Source organism: Drosophila obscura, unplaced genomic scaffold, assembly GCF_018151105.1.
Source record: "Drosophila obscura isolate BZ-5 IFL unplaced genomic scaffold, ASM1815110v1 contig_73, whole genome shotgun sequence".
NCBI classification, from domain to species: domain Eukaryota; kingdom Metazoa; phylum Arthropoda; class Insecta; order Diptera; family Drosophilidae; genus Drosophila; species Drosophila obscura.
Genome location: NW_024542865.1, coordinates 5,162,116 through 5,189,894, shown reverse-complemented (window position 1 = coordinate 5,189,894; position 27,779 = coordinate 5,162,116). Strand labels below are relative to the sequence as shown.

General features: G+C 41.1%; 1 protein-coding gene and 5 non-coding genes across 6 annotated transcripts; 2 read left to right on the top strand and 4 right to left on the bottom strand.

The window, feature by feature from the left end:
* Positions 1 to 10,376: 10,376 nt before the first annotated feature.
* On the bottom strand, positions 10,377 to 10,458 carry Trnas-aga. The gene has a single exon. It is a non-coding gene; the product is annotated as a tRNA-Ser (tRNA).
* Positions 10,459 to 13,978: 3,520 nt separating this feature from the next.
* Positions 13,979 to 14,060, top strand: Trnas-aga. Its single transcript has one exon. It is a non-coding gene; the product is annotated as a tRNA-Ser (tRNA).
* Positions 14,061 to 23,172: 9,112 nt separating this feature from the next.
* On the bottom strand, positions 23,173 to 23,254 carry Trnas-cga. Its single transcript has one exon. It is a non-coding gene; the product is annotated as a tRNA-Ser (tRNA).
* Positions 23,255 to 23,772: 518 nt separating this feature from the next.
* Positions 23,773 to 23,854, bottom strand: Trnas-cga. Its single transcript has one exon. It is a non-coding gene; the product is annotated as a tRNA-Ser (tRNA).
* A 184-nt stretch (positions 23,855 to 24,038) lies between these two features.
* Positions 24,039 to 24,111, bottom strand: Trnar-ucg. Its single transcript has one exon. It is a non-coding gene; the product is annotated as a tRNA-Arg (tRNA).
* A 1,540-nt stretch (positions 24,112 to 25,651) lies between these two features.
* LOC111065340 lies at positions 25,652 to 26,902 on the top strand. The gene is made up of 2 exons (XM_022353458.2): positions 25,652 to 26,488; positions 26,550 to 26,902. Exon 1 carries the CDS (start codon positions 25,816 to 25,818, stop codon positions 26,470 to 26,472), a length of 657 nt encoding a protein of 218 aa, XP_022209150.1. The 5' UTR covers positions 25,652 to 25,815; the 3' UTR covers positions 26,473 to 26,488; positions 26,550 to 26,902.
* Positions 26,903 to 27,779: the final 877 nt, after the last annotated feature.

Below are 27,779 nucleotides of genomic sequence, written 5' to 3'. Positions count from 1 at the left end.
TTACTGTGCAAGAGGTTTACCGAGCAAGATTATCAGCCCTTTGGCTTATAATTCATTTTTATACAAATTAGTGGATGAGGGGATTATGTTCGTTTTGAACCAAATGGTTCTGGTTGTTCAGTTAACATCAAATGTCCTTTTTTTAGCTCATTTCTGTAGAGTATGGTATGGAAAATTAGTCTTTAAGACACACTCGGAGGCACACTTCAATTCTGTGGAGATATTTTTTGGAAACTACTTAATGGAACTATCAAATAAACAAAAAGCTGAATACAGTACTATAATCAACAAAAATTAGAGCCACCTTTCATCTGCTGTTTTTCTAGTTTCTGCATAAAATAAATAATAATAGTCACGCAGTATTCATTGTAACACAAAACAATTTTTATAGTTAATTCATTTAACACATTAAATTCGTAAAACATCGTCTTAATTATTTTTCCAATATTTTATTATAATTTGTTTGTTTTCACTTTGGTTTTTTAGTCATCCACTGACACAAAATTTCCAATGCAAATAGCTCGTTGATTTACCACTTTATTTTTTCTTTAACCCAGAAAGGCTAATATAAAAAACTCTTCAAAAAATTAGAACCACAGATTCTAGCTCCAATTTTATATTCTACTGTTTTAAAAAATATTTACCAATTAATTAGTTTGGAGAATAAAACGCAAATTTATTTTAATAAATACTGTTCCATAATTCCCAATTTATTTTTTTCATTTATTTATTTCTTTACCTAAGATTCAGAAAATTCCAATTGATAATAGCTGATTGATAACATCCCAGGCAAAAACACAATTCTGCTTATGTATATTCTCTTGCCATTATTCATCAATGATTCTCCAGCATTACTATATATAAAATTACTAGTTATGTATAATGCAAATGGGAAATATGCTGCCGCTCCCCAGCTAATCATTCGCACAGAATTTCGGGTCAGCGCGCCAGAAAGTATGCAATAGGGAAAGTTTTTCGTTGATTTTCCCCCCAATTTTCGTTGGTTGTATGCCACAGCAGCAAGCAGCACCCTGCCAATAATGAGACCAGGCCGATAGGGTAACATTAGAGGGCACATGTACATATGTACATACATATGTGTGTTGTATGTATATGTGCTCGTGAAAAGCGCATCGAAAATGGCAACAAAGGACACACACACACAGCCAAAAACAGAGTGTGAGAGGGACAGAGGGAGAGACTAAGGAGACATACAGAAACGGGCGTGAAAAATAAAATGTCAAAAGTGTTTACGTTGTCTCTTACCCATTCTAAAGTACATACATATGTACATACATATGTATGTATGTATATCCAAGCTCTTGGTATATGTATATCTGTGATATCTATGGAATAGAAAAAATTGTTATAGGAGGCGGTAGGAACAGTACCAGAACCAGCACCAGGACCAGGCGCAGGGGATGCCGGGCCAGCATTCATTATATGCAACAACATCAAAATGTTGTCGACGTGGCAAAAGACGCAACGCGATGGGAAGCGATGCGATGCGATCCGATGGGGATGCGACGCAGGACGCCAAACGCGACAGCCATAACACTAAAAACTAACAGCAACAAAAACTACACCAACAACTCCTGCTATATGGAATAACCCCACCCAGCCTCGCAGGACTCTTTGCCAGCAAAAACTTACACACAATGAGGACAACAACGAGGACGACGACGACGACAAACGACGTTGGAGACGGCGACAAAGCTACAACAACAACAACACACCAACACCAACACCAAGAACAACTCACCAACGGCATACACACCAACAATATCAGCAAAAATACAACAACAACAACAGCAAACAAAAAAATCGACCAAATTTTTTGGCAAGCAAACAAAAATATTTTCCACTGAGCAGCCGTAAAAAAAAAGATGTGAAAAAAGGAGCAAAATAAACCGTACATAAAACTAAATAAGTAACATCGGGAGGAGGGGTTTGGTAGGGTTGGGGGTGGATAAAAAGAAGCTCAAAAATGATGGCCGCAGAGCCGAGAGAATAGGAAGGCAGCCCAGGAAAATGCAAGCAGATAACCAGGGAGCCAAACAGCCAAACATTAAAGGGTAACCATGCAGGACGACGATCGAGATACTCTGAGGTGGCGCCAGCAACCTGAATAGTTTTTGATTGGTATGCCCCGCAAGGCAAGGGCAAGGTTATTATTTTTTTTTTCATATCAGGTAATACACAGAATATCTAGCACTAAAATATGTATTGTCAATGTTAAGGGAGAGAAGAAATCTTCGCCCAGAATGGCACTAAATTTTCCATAGACTGCATAGCACCCAGCAGATACATACTTACTGATGGACTCAAAATAAAATCAAAATCATAAAATATTTTAAATATAATTAACATTTAAAAGAAAAGGCCCATGGAAGATGGAATTGCACGGCACATTCTTATGAGCCAAATATATAAAATACCGGAGAAACTATGGCAGAATTCGCATTGAAGATATCATATCGCAGATCGGAACAGTTACAAAATTAACACACATTACCGTAACCAAAAGAAATAAAAAAATAATAAATAAAAATAAAAAAAAGAAGAACAGCAAACGAAAGGTGAAATGAGAGTCCGGCTGAGTAACCCCTTTTGTGGCAGTAGTAGGAGGAGGAGGAGGAGTACGTACCGTACCCGTGACCCCCTCTTAGTTCTGGCCAACTGCCATGACTAACCCAACTATTCCCCCCCCCCCTATTGCTTTCTTTGCTGCTTTCTTTTGTGCGACGTTCGATGAAGGCTACTGCTGCTGCCGAGTGGTGTGTGCTTGTTGGTGGGGTGGGGGAGGGGAGGCGTAAGGGCATGGCAAAACAACAGCCAGCGACATCGCAGCCTACGTCTGCGTCAGCAGAGCAGAGCTGAGCAGAGTTCTGGCGTCATCATCATCCTCGTCGGACAGCAGAAAAATGGCAGTTATCGGCGCCAATGCATGCCACACACACACACACACACACACACACACACAAGCTGTGACTGTGACTATTCAGCTGGGTAATGTGACTGCGACTGTGACTGCGGGTAGTGTGACGAGAGTAACGGTGACTTGGGGCCACGTGACCAAAAAGCGAAGCGCGCTGGGCAAAGTTTCGGCACAAAAAAAAAAAGGGACCGAACGCAACGCGACGCAACCGAAGAACAGAACGCAGCAGCGAAAACGAACAAAAACAACAAGAACAAAAACGAAATGCCAGCTTCGCTGCTGCCTGCTGCCCAATGGGTCTCTCACCCTCACTCTCTCACGCTCTCACGCTCTCTCATTCACACACAAGCACACACACACACACTTGTGCGCTCAAAGCTCACTGCTGCTGCTGCTGCTGCTGCTGGCTGCTGCTGGCTGCACTGTGTGCAATGCTTCTGCTGCCGCTGCCACTGCCTCTGCCGCTGCCTTTGCCTCTGCCGTTTGCTGTCGAAAGGGGGCGATTTTTGCTGTTTCTCCTTTCCGCCTCTCCACTCGCCCCTCCTGTACGGCCACTACTCCGGCTGTTTGTTTCGTTTTTGCTTTGAACGCAGCACAAAACAAAAGCAACAACAAAAGCAGTAACAAAGCAAAAGGAAATTTTTTTGTTGTGTTTTTTTATTTTTTTGCAGCTGCTGCCAATTGTTTTTGGCCAATCACAACGTAGTGCAGCGTCGCATGTGGGCGGGGCCTAAAAATGCAACCCCCGCCAACCGACAGCCCGTTGCCACCGTGGCCACCCGGTGCTGCAGGTGGACGGCAGCGCTGCCACCTCTGCCTCTGCCACTGCCACTGCCGTCCTCTGCTGGTTGTCCAAAAAATTGTTTGACCTAAGCCCAAAATACGTAAAAATAAAACAAAACAAAAAAATGACCAAAAGCACACGTAAATAGAATGAGGGGGCGAGAGCGAGTTGCATGAGCAGCTTGACAAAGTGTGGGGGGGGGGGGGGGGAGGAGATCTTCTCTAATCGAAGACAGTAATGGGTGCAGGGTGGTTATGCTGAGGGGGGTGGACAGGGCTAAGGAAGGTACAAGTTTATTTTTGCATTTTATGTTCGTAGGAAAGTTGCATATTTAAGCAATAAAAAATAGCTACAAATATTTTAAAATAAAAACAATTTTATAACTAATTTGGTATAATATTTTTAATTGCAATTTTGTTAAAATTGTAGATACATAAAATTACACAATTTGTTTACCAAACTACTGTAAAATATATTTCAAGAAATGTTTAAAAATGACAAATTTTGGCAAAGTATTTTGCTTAAAAAATATCAACCAAAAATGCATACCAAAATTGATATTACTATTAATTGTTACTTGGGTTTTTTTCTCTTGGTTAAAAAGCGCCAGATATATGCCAACTTCCAAAGATTCTTATTATTTATTTAAACTTGTGCAAAGACTTTAAATGCTTTAAATCTTTAATAAAAATGGAATTAAGAGTTCAGCCAAAAAGTTGAACCAAAGTTTAAGTATTCCATTTTTGTTGTGTTGGATTTGCTTGCTGTTATTTTTGTTATTGTTGTTGTTGTTGTTTGTGTGTGGGTTTTAAATTTTTAGCTCGCGACTTTTCCGCTGGCGTAAAGTTTTCACTTTCCTTTCGTGGGGTGAGAAGCACAAAAAATACTTGACGCCATCTTGCACGAGTATGAGTGTGTTTCTGTGTGTGTGTGTGTGTGTGTGTTTGTATGAGTTTGAAAGTCAAAGAAAAGTGCCAACAATTGCAGCAACAAAACAGAGCAACTGCAGCGGTAACAATCTGTGAGCCGCAACGAAAAGCGTCTACGGAGGGGGGTGGGGCGGAAACACTTGAAGTTTTCCGCCAACAATGAGACGATTAAGTCAAGAACTCGAATATGAATAACAAATGGGACTGTGAATTGAGCGGATTTAATTGTTTCATTCAGAAACTAAATGCAAGGAGCAAAGAGATCTTTCGTGCTTCAAATGATTTGAATCATTCGTAGCGTTCGCTAAATGACTCCAAGAATATGTTGGGGACACCGGAAACAAATCTACAAATGTATGCAAATTAGCATTGCTTTAATGCCACCCACATGCAACAAGACAAAGCGCCAAAGAGCCAAAGAAGCGGGTGGAGCAGCCCGAAAGTTGCAAGCTAACATTTTATTTGCAGCTATTTTTGCGCACAATTTAATGCCATTTTTATGCGCTTAATGTTTGCCCAGATATCTCCACTATATATAGATATATGTATGTACATACATATATATGCGAGTGGGTTTGCATATAAGACAGCGCAAGTTTCAGTAGTCGTAGAGACAGAGAGAGAGAGTGAAAGTTGCTCCTTTTCTTGCATTTTGCTCTATTTGTTGTGTGTGTGTGTGTGTGGCACTCAGACACTTGCAGATACATTATATTATATTATATATATCTTGTATATATGTTTATGTATGTGTGTGTGTGTGGCTGTGTGGCTGTGTGGCCATATATCGGTGGCAAAGTTTTCAATTTCGCTTTCAACATAAATATGCTGCAGAGGAGTCGAGTCGAGTCGAGTCGCTTGTTGCCACTCACTCGCCCTCTCCCTCTCCCTGTTGCCGTTTGTTCCGTTTTTCGTTGAACGTTTGCTCTTGGCCCCGCTGGATGTTTGTCTGCATTATGACCCACTTAAGTGGCTTTATTACGAAGGTTACAAAACTTTGGCTAGGCATCTGCTTCAGCTGCTGCTGCTGCTGCTGCTGCTTCTGCTGCTTCTGCTGATATGGAGATGCAGTTTGATATCAACCGACAAGAAGTTTTTAACTTGATTTAATGAGTTTTAATTGCCGCCGCTTGCCAACTTCCCCACTCAAGTGTGTTAATTAATTTGAGCCCGTTCCTCTGACGCTTTGACGTGCCACTGCCACCACCCCCTCCACCCCCTCCACAACTGATCGGGGCACATGTATCTGGCAGATACATCAACTATCTTTGCATGCCATGTCATCACCAGCAGCAGCAGTAGCAGCAGCAGCAGAAGCCGCCTGTCTGTCATACCTGCACAAATTGTTATTTTGCTCATCATACGCTCTCTCGTACTATAAAACTATATCTAAATATTCGTATCGTATTTATGCAGCTTATACTCGCACATACAACAATATTCTTAATAAAACTGTCAATCAAGCAGCAGGCACCAGGCAGGGGCACAGGAGACAGTGGGCTGGTACCTCTGGGGCTGGGGGCTGGGGGCTGGGGGTTGTGCCCAACGCAAACTGGAACGACATTTAGAATAGAGCCAACAAGACTGTCAAAGTTCCTCCTCCTTGCTTCCGTCCTTCTGCCTTCCAGCTGGCATCGTACCCCAAAAACGAACCAAACAGCGGACCAGACAAGCGCTGCCAAACTTGTAACTTGTACAAGCCAACGGTTGAGTCAATAAATAATAGGCCTATTAAATAAGCATAGGAAATAAATAAATATAACCATTATAGATTATAAATATTATTGTAAATATTATTAGATATTTTACAGCCCATTATTTAAAGATTAAACCAAAGATAATATAATAAATATAATATAATATAATATAAAAATATATAATATAATATATATTTATATTTATTTATTTATATCATATATTATTATAAACCATAATGTTTACAGTCGCAAGTGTCCTAAAAGTCCTTTACTCTAAAGGTGATTTTTAATTCTTAGTTTGCAGAGCTACTATGCTGGCATTAGTTACATTGCTCAGCGATTTCCCTATGAAACTCAGCTCAAAATATCAAAAGTTATCAGCTGTGAAAAGCCTTTAAATTAATTTAATTCTTTAAAATATTCATTAGCCTCGTTAATAATAAAAACAAAAATAAAACAAATTAAATAAACAAATATCTTTCAGTTGTTTACATATTTCACAATTTAAAGTAACTTGTGGGTAATAAAATATCACCTGCCCTGTATCGAATGCCATGACCAAGGGTATTGTAATGTGTTGGATAAGCATCAAGTTCCTATCGTTGCCATTCAAAAAGAACTACGACGCGGAAGTAGGGATCCATTGGGACTTAGCAGTATCATCAGCTTCATCCTCCGCCCTTCGTCTGTTTTTATTATCATCTGATTTTCAGTCGAACGTTTTATTACACATTTATTTCATTACATTCGGTATACATGTATTTTTTTATTTTTAGTTATTGAGTCTAAATTGTTCCATCATTTGCCGGTATTGCTTGGTTATTGAAGTAAGCTTCAAACCCGAATCAAATGCGTAAAGAATTAAATATTAATTCTGGACGTTGGTATGCAATGACTGCACCATCAAGTGGCCCCTGCGACAACAAGCCGAAGCGCGGAACCCAGGCAGAAACGCAGCCCCTGCTCCCGCCCAACCGACCGAGGGGCGCTGCCGCATGACGCGAGCCGATCGCGAGCATGCAGGAAAGATACATAGGTGTTAGACTGAAATTCGACCAAAATTATAGCTAAACTCAACTCAAGGAGCTAAACATGCAAAGATAGCTAAGAAATAGTACTAATTACGGGAAAGATATGTTGGTCTTAGTGACTTAAAAGGAACAAGGGAACTAGTGGTGGATATTATATGGTTTTCAATACATTTATTTATTATATGCCATGTGCTGATTTTTGCTCTCTTCGCTTGCAGCTGGCTGCTGGTCTCCCCTACGTAGGGCAGATATTTCTGACTACTACAGCTGACAGATACTAGCCTTCGTTCCTTCTTAGCCTGGCAAACATCTTGGGCTAACTCATAACATCCCGCGATATGCAAAGGGTATCCCCAGGCAAACCCTTTGCCAATCAATGGCTTGCCTGTAAAGCAGCTGGCAGTGGCCCGTCTCCCCCGCCCTTCGCCACACCTTTGATTTCAATGCTTGTGTCATTTGGCAAATTGATTTCATTTGAGGACACCTGACAGGCAGTTTTCCCAGACGCTGTCGTCCAATATTTGTTTAGCGTCAAGTGAAAGTTTTTCCAACATGTACATATGTATGTTTGGCTGATTCTTTCTTCGTGATTTGTTTTTGTTTGTAGTGGTAGGGGGGGGGGGGTGGCTTTGGGGCTGGTAGCGGATCTGGGGGCAAGTCATTTCACTCGCTTTGTGGGCCTCTCTTTCAGTTGTCAGCAGCATGTTGCTGGGAGCCATCTTGACGCTAATTAGACACTCAATAAGTGTGTGGGTCTGCCCCTCGGTCTGCCCGCTTGGGCTTATTAATGGAGTGGCAGGCAGTTGGAGTTGCTGGCAGGCGGCACAGCCAGTTGCGGTTGGATGTCGGCAAATAACAAAAGGCAAAACATTTTTCCTACACTGGCAACATGTTGCAGGTAGCTTGTTGCTGCTGCCACTGCCACTGCCACTGCTGCTGCTGCTGCTGCTGCTGCTGCTGTTGCTGCCACTGCTGCTGCTGTTGTGGCTCCTTTTTGTCGTCTTCATCTGGTTTTGGTTGTGCCCTGCGGCATTGGCGGCGGCATGTGAACAACAGAATGTGTCATGTTGTTCTTGTACCCCGTTGTTGTTGTTGTTGTTGTTGTTCGCGCAATCGATTTGTTGTTGGTGTTCAATTAATTGTACTCAATGGCAATGTTGCAAGTTCAGCTACTGTTCAGCTGTTCAGCGGCACACGCTCTCTCCATTTTGCATTGGGGTATTATGAATATGGCTGAAAAGCAGCCAAAACAGTCCCGTAGATTTAGTGTCCCTCCGATCTGCCTCACCCTCCGAACCCTCCCACCCCTAGATTTCTGACCATAACTATGCACAGATATTTCCTTATATTTCTTAGCTTACAAGTCATTAAATCTTTTAACATATTTACCATATTTATTATTATATTTATTATTATATTTATTATTATATTTATTAACATATTTAACATATAAATCAATCGATTGTGGGACAACCTCCACTGCCCTAAGCTCTACTCCGATATCTGCACAAAGTGTATTATTTGGTACGGCTTGAACTTCCTTCTCGGCTTCATGCTGCTGTTTTGCCTGGCGCCAATCGACGATCGTTCAGCGAATTGAAAGCGACGGCGGCATTGAAGATGAACCACAAGCGCCCCCCCCCCCCCCCAGCCACCCGCTCCGCCAGAGATTACAATCAGCCAGCAACAAATTACAATTTATATAGAAAAATAAATTTGTACTATTTGCCCCTGTCCCCTGTCCCCGCCTCTCGGGGTGGTCCTCAAAACAAAAACAGCAAGAAAAAAAAAATGTTTTCTTAATGCTACGCCTGTCCTGTGTCATTGTTCGCTTTTTGGCTGGCCAAGACATGGCACAAGCATCGCCGAGGATATTCCCTGCGATGAGTATTAAGTTTGGGAATCTGCTGGTTGCCAGTTGCCGCCCAGTGTCACAGGCTGAATGTTGATTTCCATTGATCTTTTGCCTGAGTCACAGCCCAGGACTCCATTAGGAGCAGCTAGCTGTCTGCCCCCAAAGGGAAGATGCTTTTTAATTAGCCAGCAACAAGCAGCAGCAGCGGCAGCAACGGCAGCAACGGCAGGAACGGCAGCAACGGCAGACAAAGAAAATCCCAAATGGCGAGGATGCCCGAAATCAAACAGCAACAACAACAAGAGGCATATAAGTTGGCGGCAGTGGAGCGGAGTGGAGTGGTGTGGAGATTTACCCAACAAGAAGGTGCTGCCCCAAAATGCTGCAAGCGAAATGAGGCGACGAAACACGAAACCAAGATAGAAGGGAAGGCATTCCCAGCCACTTGCCACTTGCCACTTTCTGCTTTCAACCAAAAGACAACTTCATTTTTGTTGTTCCACTGTCTGCCGCAAGGCGGATGGCGGATGGCGGATGGTGGATGGCGGGGGGTCATGCAAAAGTGTTAATGGCGGCTAATAAGGCGAGGCAAAGGACGAACCCAAAACGGGCAGAGCAGCAGACAGCAGGCAGCGCGGGGCACACAGACGGTGACGGTGAGGGTGACGGTGACGGTTCCGTAGACAGAGATGGTGGCAAAGACAAAGTCAGGGAGGCGGAACGCCGCCGAATGACATTAACAAGCGTGATAACAAAAAATAAAATATAAAAAAAAAAATAAAGTAAAATAAAGATGAAGACGTTGCAAAAAAGGGCGTGAAAAAAATAAAAAAGAAAGAAAACTCAGAAGGGAAGAGGAATTTGCAAAACGAAGAAAATAACGTCGAGTTGCATGGCGAAGGTTCAGCTGAAAATGTGGGAGAAAGTTCTACAAGAAATAAAAAAAAGAATTGCAAATGGTAGAAAAGCTGCTGGAAAAAATGTAGAAACAAGCGCAACAAAAATGGAACAACAAGGTATATTTAATTGAAGCAAAAGGAATTTCGAGAAAAGGTATGCCAGAATAAAAAATAGATAAACAGTAAAAAGAATTTTTAAAGCAAAAATAAAGCAGCTTAAGCTTAAAAAAAAAGGAGATATTCAAACGCAGTCGGTAGGATTCGAACCTACGCTCCCAGAGGGAATCTGATTTCTAGTCAGACGCCTTAACCGCTCGGCCACGACTGCTTTTGGTCGGATGCTGTCTAACGAGCTTGAAAGCTTTAGCGCGCATTACGATTAACTAGTGCGTGGAGATTTTCGATTTTCCATTATTAAAAATTCCACAAGCTGCACAAAAGAAACATGATCAAATATTTGATAAATTAATAATGAAAACATTTAATTAATAAATAATAATAATAATATATAATACAATATAATATATAATAATAATAATAAAGTGTGGCATAATGAATCTTCATTTTGCGGCATTTTGTTTCTCTCTTTAATTCAGTCAATTTCCACATATAGTAAGTAATTATCGTTTGCATCGGAGGCGACTTTCACAAGCCCCAAAATATACAACACAAGCAGACTTTTGGGTTGGGTCCGAACATCATTCCGATGCCCATTGATATGGAGGAACTTTCGAGTAATACCAAACACATAAATGTCGAAATATGTTTGTTGTCCAAAAGCAGATCAAAACTATTTATCACTGGTGCAGATATCGGTATGGGCAAACATCAGATCTGAAATGCTGCGCAGAAAATTAGAAACCCACAGAGGGTACAAAGTAAAAACTAAAAACTAAAAGCAAAAATAAAAGCACACACACACACACACAAATTAAGTTTTTGCACAAAAATTGTTGACCTTTTTTGGTTCATTGACTTGCGAGCGAGCGCTGCTCTGGTATCCCCCTAGCCCTACCTCTACCCCTAGGGAGCAGCTGTCTCTATAAACCTATCTATCCATCTAACTATCTATCAAATTTGCTTAAATTTTAATTTTTGGCTAACGAGATTTTTTGGTTTCTTTTCGCCAGCTGCTGCTGCTGCCACATAAAAATTAATTAAAAATCATAAAAGAAAGCGCCGTTAGCATTAGGCTGGTATCTTGTATCTGGCATTGTATCTAGTGGGTTGGTGGGGGGTGGGGAGGTGAGTAAGTTCAATGTATCTGCTAGATACACGCACTTGCTGCTTGCCCCCCCGCCCCACCCTACGACAAAGTTGAATCAACTTTTGTTTCAAGTTCAACGCTCTACGCACTCTTACGTACGCCAACAGAATACACTTTCGAGCAGATACATCGAATGGATAAGCCAGATGCATGGCATAACTGTTTGGTCTTATGAGTTAATTCAGTTCATGGAATTTATATATATTATTTATCTATTATTTTATTTATTTATTATTTATTTATTTATTTGTTTTTTTATTTCTTTTATTATTTTATTTATTATATTTATTTTTTATTTATTTATATTTTTTGTATTATTTTATTTATTTAATATTTATCTATTTTTTATTATTTTCTTTATTTTATTTTATTTTTTTTTTGTATTATTTTATTTATTTAATATTTATTTTTCTATTATTTTCCTTATTTTATTTATTTAATATTTATCTATTTTTTATTATTTTATTTATTTATAATTTATTATTTTATTTATTTATTATTAAATACTGCTAAAAGTAAAAATATATATTTTTTGGTTTAATGGATCTGTAAATTTAATGATTTTTACTTATGGCATTATGTTTACATTCTATTCACATTCAAACCTTTTTTTTTTTGCGCTAGTGTGTGCACACTTTGGCAAGCCTCTGAGTCAAGCTGCTGCCAGTAAATGTACTTTAATGTATATTCGCATCTGTCAGATACACACGCACAAATGCGTGCTGAGCGCGTCACACTGCGCGCTTAGCCTTGACAATGAAAATACACCCAAAAATAGAATACAAACAAACAAAAAAAACCCAAACCAAAACCAAAAGGGCAGCCGGTTTCAGGTCTACGGCCTCGGTTTTTGGCTCCTTCGGGTCGCCGCATCGCGCGCCTTGAGTGCGTCGCTCTCGTTCAGGGTTCAAAGTACTTCGATATATATATAAAATATATACTATGTTTGTGTGTGCATATATAGTGGTGAAAATAATCAATAAATGAACTGTAAGACGCCAACACACACACACAGACACAGAGGCAGAGACAGAGACACAGGCAAGGCACAAGACATTTTTGGCTGGCATCTAATTAGAAATTTAAGGCAAGGATTCTGCTGTGCTGCCTGCCGCCTTCGCTGTCTATTATTTTAGCATTGCTCAAAATAATCATTTATCTTCTTAATCGCTGCTTGTCAAGCCGCGCGCCAGTCGAGGGTCTCCTTCAGTCAGGATGGAGAGGAGAGCACCGAGACCCGCGAAAGCTGGAGACTGGCTCTGTGAGAGGACGGACGCCTTGGCAGCTGCCAAATGTTTTGTCTGCCGTCGTCTCCTCCATCGTCTGCGTTTACTCTGCCGTTAAATTAGAGGCAACTAAAACTATGCAGCGGTATCTGTCTAAAGCTGCCACACTTCACTCATTCCCCCTGCCCCCTGACACACCGTCGCGTCTTCCGCTAGCCCCTTTGCCTTCCTGGACCTCGGCAGGCTTTTGCCGTATTTTTGGACAGTTTTTCGCAGCGTCTTCCTTTTTGCATTCTTTATAAAATTGCGATTTAATTTGGGCATAACAACGAGAGGACATCCATATTAATGGAAACAAGCTGAAGCTCGGTTAATGAGCCATCGAAATGGCATGGAAATAAAACAATTATAACTATATAAATTATAATCCTCATTGCAGGCTCCTCTCTGATATCCAGTTTTAGCCTTTGGTCAAAGTATTCGATATCATAATTTTATTTAATTTAATTTTGGTCATTGCCAAACAATATTTTATTTTCCCTGACCGAATCCCATCCCATTCTGCCAGCGCATTTTGCTTTTGCGTTGTCGTAGGCGCAGAATATATTTTAAACAGTTTTTGGGGGCGGCAATGGTCGGGCACGACCTACCCCCAATAAAAGAAAATGTAGTTAAATAAAAGTAGCAAATTAAGGGAAAAAGAATGAGCCAGCAGATTAATTTATTTTATCAGCATTTACTATGCCAAAAATTAATGATAAATAGGCAAAAAGATACTAGCAACTCAGTCGGATAATAATTATAATTAAAGCCAAAAATATTGATAAACAAAAATGAAGCTTTAAGTTGCTAAGTTTCTGAAATGAAATTGAAATTATCTGCGCAATTATATAGCCTGTAATACGAGTATTCTTGCTGCCACTTGAACTTATCTGTAGATGAAAGATAGTTCCATGAGAGAGATTGGAAATACTTATGCGATACTTTCGTTCATATTATTGTAGGTTGTTGGTTGCTATTTATATCTCTAGCCTAACAATGAAACTAACGAAATTTGGTGCTTGAAAATATTTTGTTTTATTTTCCAGTGTATTTATCCACCCGTTTTGAAATGCTTCTGGCACTCAGAATAATTCCTCATCATTCTCATTCATATGGTGGATATAATACCAGATTTATGAGATTATTTTATCGTTAATCGATCATCAAAATAAACAAACTTTTTAATGCAGAAAACAATTATTCCAGAAGTGATCGCAGCCAGCAATTTAATAGCAGCCCTCGCATACAAAATCCTATGAAAGGTGGGGTAGGTAGCCCCTATCAAGGCCATTGGCTGTCGGGCACTTACCGAAGCAGTCGTGGCCGAGCGGTTAAGGCGTCTGACTAGAAATCAGATTCCCTCTGGGAGCGTAGGTTCGAATCCTACCGACTGCGATGCAGTACAGATTTTTTGCTGGTGTTAATTTTTATTTGAAAGTTAATACAATTATAATGGAACATATGTACCTGTGCCCAGTGCCATAAATTTATTTTCGCATGAAAATCCACGTGAATATCCAACGTGTGCCCCGGACACAAAGATACAGACAGTTTTATATCATATCTGAGCGAACAAAGATGCATATCTGATCAGTTCGAAGCAACTACCGACTGCGTTATGAGCCCAATATTCTTTTTCTATCGTTCCATGTTTGTGTGTGTGTTTTTTTTTTTTTTATAATATTTCCGACTGACTTTACTGACCCAAGAAAATAATCATAGCAGAGAGAAACAAATTCGAAATGTAATTAACCCCATATTGATTGAATTTTAAAGGCTTTTAAAGCACCGTGCCGTGCCACCCGCCGAGCTTTGAACCGCAGCAGCAGCAAGTCCGCAAAATTCGCCAGAGATGGACCCAGAAATGGACGCTACATTGGATCATTGACCCCCCCGGCTACATGGCAGACGAAGAAGTGTTTCTAGAGATGCCAAACGAGTGATAGACAGGCGACGACGAGCGACAAACTTGCGCAAATCGACGACAGAAATCAGAGCAACGCATGAAGCCGGGCAAAAGACAAACAACAAAAATTCGCAAACCCAAAAAGAAAAGAAAAGAAAAAAAAAGAAAAGAGATGGCAAGAAATGGGCAAATGTTAGATACGCGTATCTTTTGGTTTGATTTCGGTTGTTGCTGGCGGTTGTTTCTGCCCAGAGATAAACGACCGCACAAAACCGAAAGACTTTGACCCAAATACGGCTCAAAGCCTGCGTTGATTAATCGACTTTTGTGCTGCTGCTCATCTGCACAGATACCCAAAAAATCCGGCGAAAAAAAAAACCAAAAAATAGAATTCGCACAGCTGCTCGGCAGGCCCAGACCCAAGTCCGAACTAATTGAGGAAATCGAATGTAAAATTATGTGAGCAGCAAGCCAAAACAGAGAGAGAGAAAAAAAATATTCGCACACAGCCGTGACGCATTCATCTAATTTATGTATCTGATAGATGCGCGAATACTCCATGCGGACTTCACACGAAACCCGAACAAAAAAAAAATAGAGTTTTTGACCTTCTTCTTGTCCACACAAATTTTCACTTTTGGCCAACCCCCCTCCCCACCCCTTGTTATTATGTCGAAATCTCACCTTCTGCTGTTCGACTCGCCCATTGCTCGTCCATTTGTTGTCCGATATCATATTTGCAATCCAACTCCAAACTCCGAACTCCACTGCCTGGCACCGATTCTTCCATCTGTCCGATACCTGGAAATTGTCTCGATTCGAGCAGAGTTTGCTGTAATTATTGCAGCAATACCCCGTATCTGCTTGACAAATGTGGGCCAAAACGGCAGACACCATCAGCAGATCCACCCGAGAAGTAAGCCAAAAAGTAGCTACAAGTGGCAGAACTACGACACTCGTTGAGCCAATTTTGGAGATCTAATTGCTGACAATAAATGAAAGTTACAGAATTTAATTTATTTAATTTATTTTACTTATTTTATTTTATTTAAATTTATTTAATTTTTATTTAATCTATTTATTTCATCATTTTTATTATAAGAATTATAATTAAAATAATTACTATAATTATTATTATATAAGCAATAATTTGATTCCAAATGTGTGGCAAGTTTTAATAGTATTTTACATCCTTTTTGAAACTTTCATCTGCTAGATTTTTAAGGTGCAAAAAAAATATTAAATAATTTAAAATAAATAATACAAAAAATTTAAAATATTTAATGTATTGTACGATAATAAAGCCCATTAGATGTGTGGAAAAAACTACATAATGTTTGTCTATTTTTGGTATAAAACTTTTGAAGCTTTTTAACATTTCATAGACCGTAATCCGTCCTAGATCGTAGATCGTAGAGCGTATATCGTAGACCGTAGAGAGTGCCATTAAATAACAGCTAAACAACTTGGCTATCAAATGTATTTACATTTAATAAATAAAATCAACTAAACAAGTTGCACATGCGGTAAAAGTTTTGTTGCTCCATTTCAATGGGCTGCTACCACACACTCTATAAGTCACAAGTTAAACGCTTGAACTGGCCACGCCCCCGAAAATAGGGCAGACTACAAAACTGTCAGAGAGAGAGAGAGAGAGCAGGGAGGCGTGAGGCGGAGGCAGAAAAGAGTCCCAAAAGGAGGGCTAGTGGGGGATGGATGGATGGGATGGCTGGCTGAGTCAACTTGGGGGAAGTGCAAAATGTTGAGAAATCATTTGCATAAAATAATTTTGCGTGTTTTGAGTAAATAAATTACAGAACAAGTGTAGGGCAGCCGCAGAAAGACACAGAGTGAGTGAGAGGCCAACTGAAGAAGAAGTAGTAACCGATATGGCCATGGAATACCGGCCACAGATACAGATACAGATACAAATAAAGCTGCATATATAAAGATACATATGTATGTATGTATGTATGTACATGGGGGCAATGGCAAAAGTTTTTCTTCAGCTGTCTAAATGGAGTTGTGCAGACAAAAGATACAAATGTAACTACATGCATAGCCCTGCCCCCACTGCAGCCACCATTCATGCATCTATGGGAGTGGACATGCCACCCCCATATACCATCCTATCCTATCCTATCCTATCCTATACCATCCTATGCTATCCTTCCGATCCTTGGTAACATGTCGTTGAGCAATTAATAACGGATTATGAGGCGACGATGACTACGACGACTCCCACTAGCGTTGACAATGCGCAAAAAACAAATGCCATAAATAAAAGGAAAAAATGACGAGAGAGCAAAATAGGTGGGATAAGCCCTCTGACGGCATCTTTGAGATTCACACTCTTGTGGACAAAGAATACAAGATATAAAAATACAAAACGAAAAAAAGCGAGTGCAAAAAAACCAGCGAGTAAATACAAACAGTAACGAGTGCATTCGGACTCTCGAGATACCCGCTACTACTACGGGGGATTTTTAATCAAAGAAAAAAATTCTTTCTACTTAAAAAATAGTTCATAATTAATGGCTATTTCGTGCAGCAGCGATCTGTAGATTATAGATCCAAACCCATGCATGCTTCTGCCTAATAATCCCTGAATTATTCGAATGTTAATTCGTTTTATTTCTACGCTGCATTTCTGGCATTTAATCACATTCGCATCGCTTGCTCGACATACCCTCTGTGGCGCACTCTGCTGACTGCGGGGTATAATAAATGTAACGCATATCTTTGCGCTACAAATGTATCTTTCATCATTGGCTCTTGGCTCCCCTATCCCTATCCCTACCCACTGCCCTGCACTGCACTGCACTGCTTTGCTTTGCTTTTCTTTTTGCACGGCTCTGGGCGCTCGCTACCCTTGGCGCTGGGTGCCAGGCTTTTAAGCTGATGAAAAGGAAAATTCCCGACCATTCAAAGTCCAAAGTTTTCTTTCTTTTGAGACGTGGTTCCTCCTCATCCTCCTCCTCCTACCACCCACTCGATTTTCGTTTTTATTTTTTTGTTTGTTTCTTTTTTTGGTTGAGGGCAGGATTTCTTGTGAAAAGCGTAAAAATTGCTGTAGATTAGCCTCGGTGACGGCCACGGCGACGGCAACGACATTGTTGTGTGGCTCTGTATTGAGTTGAGGGACATCTCGTATGAATGTTGGGCATTAAAAAACTCCAAAGTTCGCGCTGCAACTGGTAGCTGAATGGCGTGGAAGCGGTATTAATTTGCTGGGGAAAATAGAGTACATGTAGGATGTGGAATTGGCATGAATTTGGCAACTAAAAAAAGTCGAAATGAAAAAAAAATATAAAAAAAAATTGATAAGAAAAAGGCATTTAATTTAATTCGCTCTTTGGCGCTCGAGTCTGTATCTAAGCATAATTTGCTTTGCCTCATAGATCTTCGATTAGAATTTACAAAATTGTCAACCTGCTCCTAGCTATACATCCATGCCATGGTAAGCCTCCCTCCCTCCCTCAGTTCTACGGATTTGCCATCTTCAGATCTGCTGCCAAGAAACCTTTTGCATAATTCCTTAAATTATAAAATAAAAACAAGCACAACAAAAATAATAAAAGGTATATGGAAATTCCACAGCTGGGGACCACGAGCAACTCACTCCTTGTCAGCTCACCAGCCCACTACACGCCACCACCCCCTGTCAGGCCATCCCTGTCAAGTAAATTCTATTACAATTTTCTTATATTTCTTTTTTGTTGTTGCTGTTTTTCTTCGTCTCATTTTATGTGCGTCGTGTGATTTTTTTTCTTTTCGCAATTTTTCGTTGTTATTTTTGGTAGATTTTTTTTTATGTGAAGCTCTCTCAAGTGCAATATGCAGGCCTCCCTGTGTCCTACCGCCGCCCCCACCTGTCACTGACTCTGCCCCTAGTCGCAACTCTGTCTCATTCTTTTTAGTATCCTTTTGGCTTTGGGTCTCCCTCTCCCCCCGCTCTCTCTCTCTCTCGCTATGGCTGGCTTCATGTATTTTTTATCTAAATGCCCCAAAGGCATTCTTTTGCAGCATAGACAAAGTCCTGGTGCTGTTGCGCTGCTTCTACTCATCCGAGAAAAAAAATACGCCAAGAAAATAACGCAGTTTCTGTTGTTGTTGTTGCTGTTGTTTTTGCTGTTTTTTTTTTGTTTTTGTATTTTTTTTTGTGACTTGCAACAGAAGTTGGGGAAAAAGTTGCAAAGACGGCAAAAGTCATGCGCCAGAGAGCTCCTGAAGGACGCATCAAGGAGACACACTGTGGCAGCAGCAGCAGCAGCAGCAGTTGTTCGTGCCCCCCCACTACCCACTCCTCTGCTTTCTCTCTATCGCTCTGCACAGCACCGTACCCCCCGCATCCTATCTCTTTCTGGCCGCTTCATCATCATTAGCGCCCCCTCCCAAGCAAAACAAAAAAAAAATGAAAATAAAATGCAAAAATAAAATAAAATAAAAATGCAACACACACACAAAAAGAAATGCCGAAATATGCTTAGGGTTAAGTGTTCCCGTTAGAGGTAACAGGCAGCTGGAGGCACAACGGCACCCTGCCTCATGCCACCAACAATACGCTCTCCCCCTCCTGCTCCTCCTTCTCCTCCTGCTGCTGCTGTTCTTTGTGAGGGCAGTGGCCACAAAAATGCAACATCGCCCTCGCAATTGTCAAGGCCCTAATCCAAAGGTTCTTTTGGCTGCCCAGGGGATAGCGGTGCATAAGGATATGCCCGAATCCACACACTGTCCATTGTTTGACCCCCGCCAAGACACAATTCCCACACACAAAAACCTTTGGCATAAACGGGCATAGCCCGACTAAGGAATACCCTAAGCCAAAGCGAGTGAAGTGCGAGCACAAACAATTTTCCATAAATGGAAATGGACAAAAAGTAATTCTTAGGCAGCACAAAAAGTAATTCCAAATGCTTGAAATCATCGCTTAAATAGGCAAATGATTTAATCAATGCATTAAACAGCGATCCATCAATTCTTTGCCATCCATGCGCTGCTGGCCATGGCAAAAGGGTATAAAAAGCAGGCGAATATTTAAACAATTTCAGGCTGAAGTCCCCCCACAGCCATCAACATCAAAAAGCAGCGTGAAAGGAGGCGGCGGCGGCGGCGGCCCTGCAGTTCAATGCACCTCAATATCTAAAACCAAAAAAAAGAAAACAAAACAAAAAATACCGAAAAAAATAAAAACCAGAAAAAAAAACGTACATAAAATTCTGAAGAAGAAAACAAAAATAAGCAGGGAAGGCCTCACACGCACACTTGTAGCTACGTGCGAGTGTGCGAGTGTGTGTGTTTGTGTGTTATTTATTGCGACACAAAGGACTCTTGCAGGGAGACAGACGTTCAATGTCCTGCAGCCCGAAAACGGGCTAATAAAATGTGACGAGCGTAACGCAAAACGCAACGCGAATTGAAAACTTTGCTGCTGTTGCAGGACACATGGCTAGCACACAGAGAGAGAGAGAGAGAGAGAGAGAGAGAGCGGGAGATACTGTGGCAGCACACGCAGGACATTGACACCCGAAAAATAAAATGAAATAAAAAAAAACCATAACCAAAAAAAAAAAGAAAAAAGCGCCTGCGAGCCGAAAAGTCCGAAGCCCTACGAAGACGCCGACGAAACTGCCGACAAAAGCGAAGCCCAAAAAGCCAATCCCTCTCGCAGGACATGGCCAGAACGGGACACGGGACACAGGACACGGACACGTGTGCGTGTCGACAAAGCACACACACACACACACACAGAGAGAAATACAGACAAGAGTCTGTTGCCTGTTGGATTATCCCCTTGGCCCAAAACGTCATCGGGCCCCTGGCCGAGCCTGGTGTCTGGGAGTGCATTGAACCTGCCACTGACGCTGCCACTGCCACTGCCCCTGCCACTGCCATTGCCGCTCGTCTTCGTTTCTTCGGCTTCTTCTTCTTCCTCTTCTTCTGCTGCTGGGCGTAAATCAAAATGTGAGTGCCCTGGGTGCTGTGGCTGTCCTGCCACAATGCCAATGGGCAACAGCTGATGATGTGTCCTGGCCATTGCGTATACGCAGTGGGGAATCCTCGTTGTCGCCTCCGGCCCGTGAGCGGGGGAATCGGGCCTAAAGTTCGTTGAACGTTTTCGTGTGGCTGTTGTTCCTGGGTTTTGTTTGGTGTTCTTATACTTCAAGTTGATGTTTGCCGCGTCTCAAGTTGGTAATTCCATTTGTGGCGGCTGCCGGCTGTCCGGTTCCAGGACAGCTGCATGAGGCAAGCAACACACACGCACACACATTTCGAGGAATTTATATGCAATTTCAAGGGCATTTGAATTTGGGTGAATTTGAATTTAATCAAATTAAATAAATAATAAATAAATAATAAATAATGATAAATAAATAATAAATAAATAATAATAATAAATAAATAGCTACAAATTCTGTTATCAATGGCGAATATTTTTGGGCTAAATAATATTCAAAAAAAGCTCCTCAGAACTGCTATATTTCTGTTTAAAGTATTATTGAATATAAGCACAGAAAATGGTACAATAATAAAAATTCTCCTTCGATCTCAGGGTTTATGTTTTGCTTTTTCGAGACTTCATCCAAGGGACGCAACTGCCTGTATATAAGTATATTTTAAAGCTTTAAAACAGCTTCCAAAACTAACTAAAAAATCAACAAACACTCGAAACAAATTTCTGACACACAAAATTCAGTTTAAAATACAAATTAAATCCATTGACTATATGGAAAATTTTGTTCGCCATTTACGAACAGTTTATCATTGTCATTGGATTACGCCATGGAAGTCTGCTCTCTGGCCCAAAAATAAAGCCATAATTTATAGGAATTATTTTGCAGGCAACTTTCTTTTTGTTTTGAACATCTTTTTGGCCATAATTTTCCATGTAGTTTTTGCTAGCTTAGAGCAGAAGACGCCGCCGCCTGTCCAGCTCAATCAAAGATGGGCAATCGGCAGGCAGCATGGGGCGGCGTCATCAAGCAGCAACAAAAAGCCACTTGGATTGGATTGGATCGCCGCAGATGGAGATTCGATGCAGCGACTCAAATTGGGGAAGTTGGACAAAACGACCACCAAAACGACGACGACGGCGACGACTACGACATGCAAATAATCTTCATATGTGTGTTGTGTGTCGCTTGGTTGAGCATTGTTAAGATCGGTATCTGCTGCAGAGGGGGCGCAGAAGTCGGTCTGAATAAAGCAGTCAGTTTGCGAGTTGGTAATACATTTCTCTTCAACTCCCTCGGCTGTGGCGCTGGGGCAACAATCTAGTTTGGCTGCACTTAATTTCAGCGCTTAACAGACAATTAAAATCCAATTAATTCTGACGTTTATTATGCTAAGCCGACTGTGGACAGAGGAGCCAGGCAGCCAGGCAGCCAGCCAGCCAGCCAGGCAGCTAGCTAGCTAGCCTTTCAGCCTTCGGACCGACAGTCTCCACATAAATTCAAACTCCCAGCCTCCCGTACCCAGTGCTACGAGTAGTAGTTCTTCTTCTTCTTCTTTTTCTAGTAGTTCTTCATGCCGCCGCCGCCGCAGCCACTGCCCCTCGTCTTGCGCTGTCTAAAAAACTTGCTCCTCTGCCTCATGTGAGCAGCAAGCAGCAGCAGCAAAAAAAGTTCCCTGTTGCACCGAGAAAAGTTTCCGCTTGCAGCCAGCCAGCCAGCCACATGTTGATTTGTACATGGGCTGAGGCATGAAAGAGTCCAATAAATCTTTCAATTTGGTATGCCAATTGGCAGGGATTACATTACAGAACAACAAAACAGGCTCAAACATACGTGCATCTTATTTTGATGTTGTTGAATGATTTTCTACAGGGTTTCGGCGCCCCAAAGTATGCTAGGAGCTGTCATCTTAATAAACTATACCCAAAAAACTCATCAACATTTATATAAAGTATCATAAAATATGTACCTGCGTCAGATACGGATGAGTGAGCATTTGCAGGCAGTCTAAAAAAGTGGCCGGCACGACCCCAAACCACAAGCGAAAGGCAGACAGGACACATTTCGGGCCTTTCGTTCCTTTTTGTTTTTTTTTTTTTGTTTTTTGGGGGGGTCGATATTCCCATACGCACACACACACACACCAATGCCAGACGGAAGGGCAAAACGAAAGTAAAGGAAAGCCAGCCAACAAAATAATTTGTACAAAAATAAAAGCAGCCGAAAAAGATACTCGTGGAGAGGTTCAAACAAAGGTTCAACGAACCCGAGAACCCGAACCCGACGAGTCGGCAGTAAACGTAAATAATTTGTGCGTATTTCCAGTGCTAGTATTGGTGCGTATCTGTGTGTGTGCGGCGGGGTCGTCTACGCATTGCCAGACAAAACAGCAAACACACAAAAAATGCAAACGAGGCGACAAACAAAAAACTTGTGGACAACAAATACCCACAGACATATGTATGGATTATAAATTCTACAAATAGGAAATTGAATTAAATCAAAATTAAACAAATCAAAACATGCTCTTCCATGTTTTACATGATAAAAGATAAAGATATATTTGTAAATTAAAAGACAATAAAAACATGTGTAGAAAGATAGGATAGATGGAAAAAAGAAAGAAAAGAAAACTAAGCTTGTGTTGCGCAGCCGGTAGGATTCGAACCTACGCTCCCAGAGGGAATCTGATTTCGAGTCAGACGCCTTAACCACTCGGCCACGACTGCTGCTTCGAGTTCCCATAGCCAGACTTTGTTCCACATTAGATCACAATTGTATGCCAAAAGATAATCAAATGAATTGATCATAAATGATTAAAATGCAGTTGCAATTTAACCATTGAAGCTAAGACTAAAAGACGAAGACTATGGGGTCAAAGGCACTTTCCCTACCCCCCACTTTTAAGGAATTTTACGAAAATAAGGGGTATATGATATATCTTTATGGACGGGCAAATAATTTATTTTATCTTTTATCTATACACATTTCAATAATATAAAATTCAAAAAATTATATTGTAACTATATTTATTTAATTTATTTTATTTTTATCTATACACATTTAAATAATATAAAACTCAAATAATTATATGTTAAACTTATTTATTAACTTGATTCCATACTACACATGAAACCATTTAAATGCGAAATAATAGAATATGTAATTTCTTCTCAATAATTTTATTATTAAGCAACATAAATAATAAATAACAAAAAAAGAATGGTATTTTGAAACACCGATGATTCGCAGCCGGTAGGATTCGAACCTACGCTCCCAGAGGGAATCTGATTTCGAGTCAGACGCCTTAACCACTCGGCCACGACTGCTTGCTGCGTTGCTGTGCCAGAAAAGATATAAAGCTCTTTAGCAGGCAACAGGCTGCAGCTAACTAATTCAATGCTTATCCTTGCCGTTGCCCTTAGGCCAAAAACAAATGTTCTTATACAAAAGAAAAAGAGGCCAAATAAATAAATAGGAATAAAGAGTTGAAAAAAAAAGTTACTTTATGTTCGACCGTGACAGGACTCGAACCTGCAATCTTCGGATCCGAAGTCCGACGCCTTATCCATTAGGCCACACGGTCAGTTGTTCTACGAGCGTTCCGTTTCAAATAAAACTCGCGCGGTGGTCGAGAACTGGGTATGAGAATGTGGTTCTGGCTTTAGCGTGGGATTACTATGACGAGTAGGTGCGATGGCTTAAGCAGAGGGTTGGATAAAAAAGAAAGTACCCAGCGGGGTGGAAAAACTAGTGCAGCTTCTTCCTCTTTGTTGAGATATTCATATATATACTTTTTGAATATATTTTAGCTACACTTCAGATCGACCCGACCCGCGCTGCGTCATCACATGAAATAGAGGGAGAGCGGGAGATATGGCAAGGGCAATGCCTCACAAACTGCTTGCCGCCCAGTGAATGGAAACGGCAGCGGCATGCGGCATGCGGGGTGGGGGGCCAGTTATTTACACCATTATTGTGTTAGGTCATGATTATTTTATCAAGAAGAAGCTGCAATAAAAACGCTGTTGGCTGTGGCCCATCCACACCCGCACTCGCCACCCCCAGCCAGAGCCAGGAGGCTGGCATCGTCGACGCTTCTTGGACCAATCTTTTTTTTTTTTTGGTTTCGTTGGAAGGGGTGAGGGGGGGGGGGGGGGCTACTCAAGTGTTTTACTTTTTTGGGTCTGCTTAAATATTACGAGTGTGTGTGTGTGTAACTTTTGGATCGATAATTTCTGTCTGCGCCAAACGCATTTACGGGCTTTCTACCATATGTACATATGTATGTATGTATATGTATGTGTAACGTATGTATGTGACTTTGTTTTCGGTTTTCTGTTTACTTATGGGCTGGATTAAATGTGGGAGACAACAAATTTTGGGCAACATACAACAAAATAAAAGAAAAGAAATGTATAAAAATACAAGAAATTACATAAATACATATGTACATATATAGGTACATATACCATAGGATATATAGTGTGGTTGCATTCTGAAGTTAGTGAGAATTTTCAATATCTAAATTATAATAACCTTTTTTTTTTGGTGCTAGAAAAACCATTTAAATTTTGACGCATTGGCCAAACTAAATGCCAGAGACAAAGCGAATTATAATAATAAAAGAAGAAAACATAGTTAAATATAATAAAGAGCCTTTTTAAGCGGAGAAGGAAGAAAGCCTGGCAACAGAATGCGTATCCGTGTGTAGAGCATGATAATCATGATGCCGATGATAATTATCATCTGCAATTATATTATATGTTATACATATATGTATGTGAGTGAGTGAGACAGACACACAGCGTTGTATGGCGAAAACAGTGCTGTAAAAGGTTCTGCCAGACAATACTTTACTTGAATAATATTTTCATGCGTTTATATTATATTATGTTAAAATCTTTTACTGGCTAAAATAATAAACGCTGCAAATTTTATGCAATAAACTTAAAGCGGCTTTGGAAAATACAAATCAAATGGCATTTTTTGATGCATTTTGCAACACTACAGGCGCAACCTTTCGCCCAAAACATGCCGTAGAATATTCCTATGTGCTACAATGCAAAAGATCACAGAGAAAGGCAAAATAAACTAATAGAAGAAGCCACTTAGTTGTGGTTAAATAATAACTGGAATAGGATAAAAATATATCGTGCCACAACGATACTAATCACTTGATAGGAAAAAAGCACTTACCATCACCATTGTGTGCCGGCTATCGGTTTTGTTCCCACACTAATGAGAAGAAACAAATGTCAGATCTGATTTGTCTCACGTAGCATTTCCAATGGCTAATGGCATTGAAAAGGGAACGGAAGACTTACGCGTAATTAAATCGGAGAAATTTGAAAGTGAACTAATGGATAATACGCCATTATCAGCGAAACGTTCGGGACGCACCAGTCCGAGTGTTACGCCGTACCTGTTGTGCGGCACAGCTCGTCGCCGCTCGTTGAGCGGCGAATCGAGCACGGACTCGTCCGATTCCAACCATACCTGGGATCACAAGCGAGGCGGCGTTAACAGCAAACGCTTGCACAAGGTGCGTGCCGCTGCCATGCGACGAGAGGTGCGGCGTTCACGCTCGTCCAGCTCCTCGTCCAACGCCAGCGAATCGCCATCCAACGAGAATGTGGCTGATGCCGTGCTGGTAAAGGGTATCAGTCCCGCCACAAAGCGCATTAAGGTCGCGCCTTTTGCCTCGAAATTGGGTCCATTAGAATCGGGCACCCCGAAGTCTGGCGCAGACACCAACAATAAGGGAGCCGCAGAGATTAAGCAGCTGAGTGTCATCAATCTGAATTTTGTCGGGAAGCCATCAGAGATCAATGGCAACTCACGTGCTGCCAACGAGCCGGCACGCCGAGTCCCTGGTAAGCCGAAATCCGCATTCGCTTCCAAGCAAACTCTGGCAGCCAAAGCGCAGAAGCAAAAGGAGAACTAGAGCGAGAGTGCCTCTAGTAAGTACACACCAATCCCAGACGCTTTCTTGTCCAATAATTTGATTGTTTTTGAATGCAGAAAGATGACACAGGCGACGAGAATGGGACATGCAAAAAGGCAACTGCGCGAGGGACTCTGCCCACACATCAATAATAAATTCTATTCTGGCATTTTAAATGCCACACATGAAACATATACCACAATCCTTACTCAAGCTGCCGTCGAAGTGGCATTAAGCTGTGTTCCTAATAAATTTAATCAAAAAAAATCTTGAAATGTAACAATAATACGCATAATATTAAAGCTATAAAACTGGTACAAATGTACGATTCCTTAGTACAGGCATAAAGCTGATGATCCGCCTCGAAAGTCTACTGGAAATGTTAGCCGAGGGACCCATTTATTTGTTCACAGTAAAAATGCATTGAAATACAAAATGTGCTGCATGGAAAATAAATATTTAATTGTGGTTGTATTTGTATTTGTATTTTTTGTTTTGCTTTGGTAATCAGCTGATGGCGCGACATGTTCATCGCTTGGCAGCACTTTTTTCTCACCAATGCGCGAGCGGAGCTACCAATATACCAATACGAAAAAGAGTTGTACAATTCACAAAATTTAATTAAAACAATGGAATAGCAAATTGCATAATAAAACTGCAGATCTCGAGCACGCTCGCCTTCCGCCCGTGAGGAACTTTGACGTCTCTCGGCCAAGCGGTTGAAGGTCCTCGTGCCCAACTTTGGCATTAGATTCAGCAGAAGCGGCCAATCTGATCGAAAGCTAATACTTAATTTAAGGGAAATAAATATATTTATTTTCTAAAGAAGTAACATTAATATCGGTGGCCAAAACGATATATTCAGAGCTTGGCAGCACTTGCCCTCGGCTGACACACGAATGACAATTGATTGTCATACCTCTGACTAGTGAAAATCTGGCACGACGTTCATTTCACAATTGAAAAAGTAGAAGGCAAGAAGTGCGTGTTCCAAAAATGTCTAAGGCTCCGCCCAGTTTCAGTGTTCAAAATATGGATCAGAACGTTGTGATTAAGGTTGATGTTGTGGCCGACTCAACGATCACAGTCACACTAAGTCCAACCAACGAGATACTTATAAAGGCGACCCCCCCCGAACAACCACCCGTTGTGATAGAACCAGAAGCTGTGCAGATGTCGCGCCGTGTCGCGAACATCCCACCACTGCCGCCACTCATTTCAATGAGTGATGTTACCCCGGCGATGGCTGCCCGTATTAACGCCAGGCATATGAGATTTGATTCATCAGCATGGGGTAGCCCGTACCC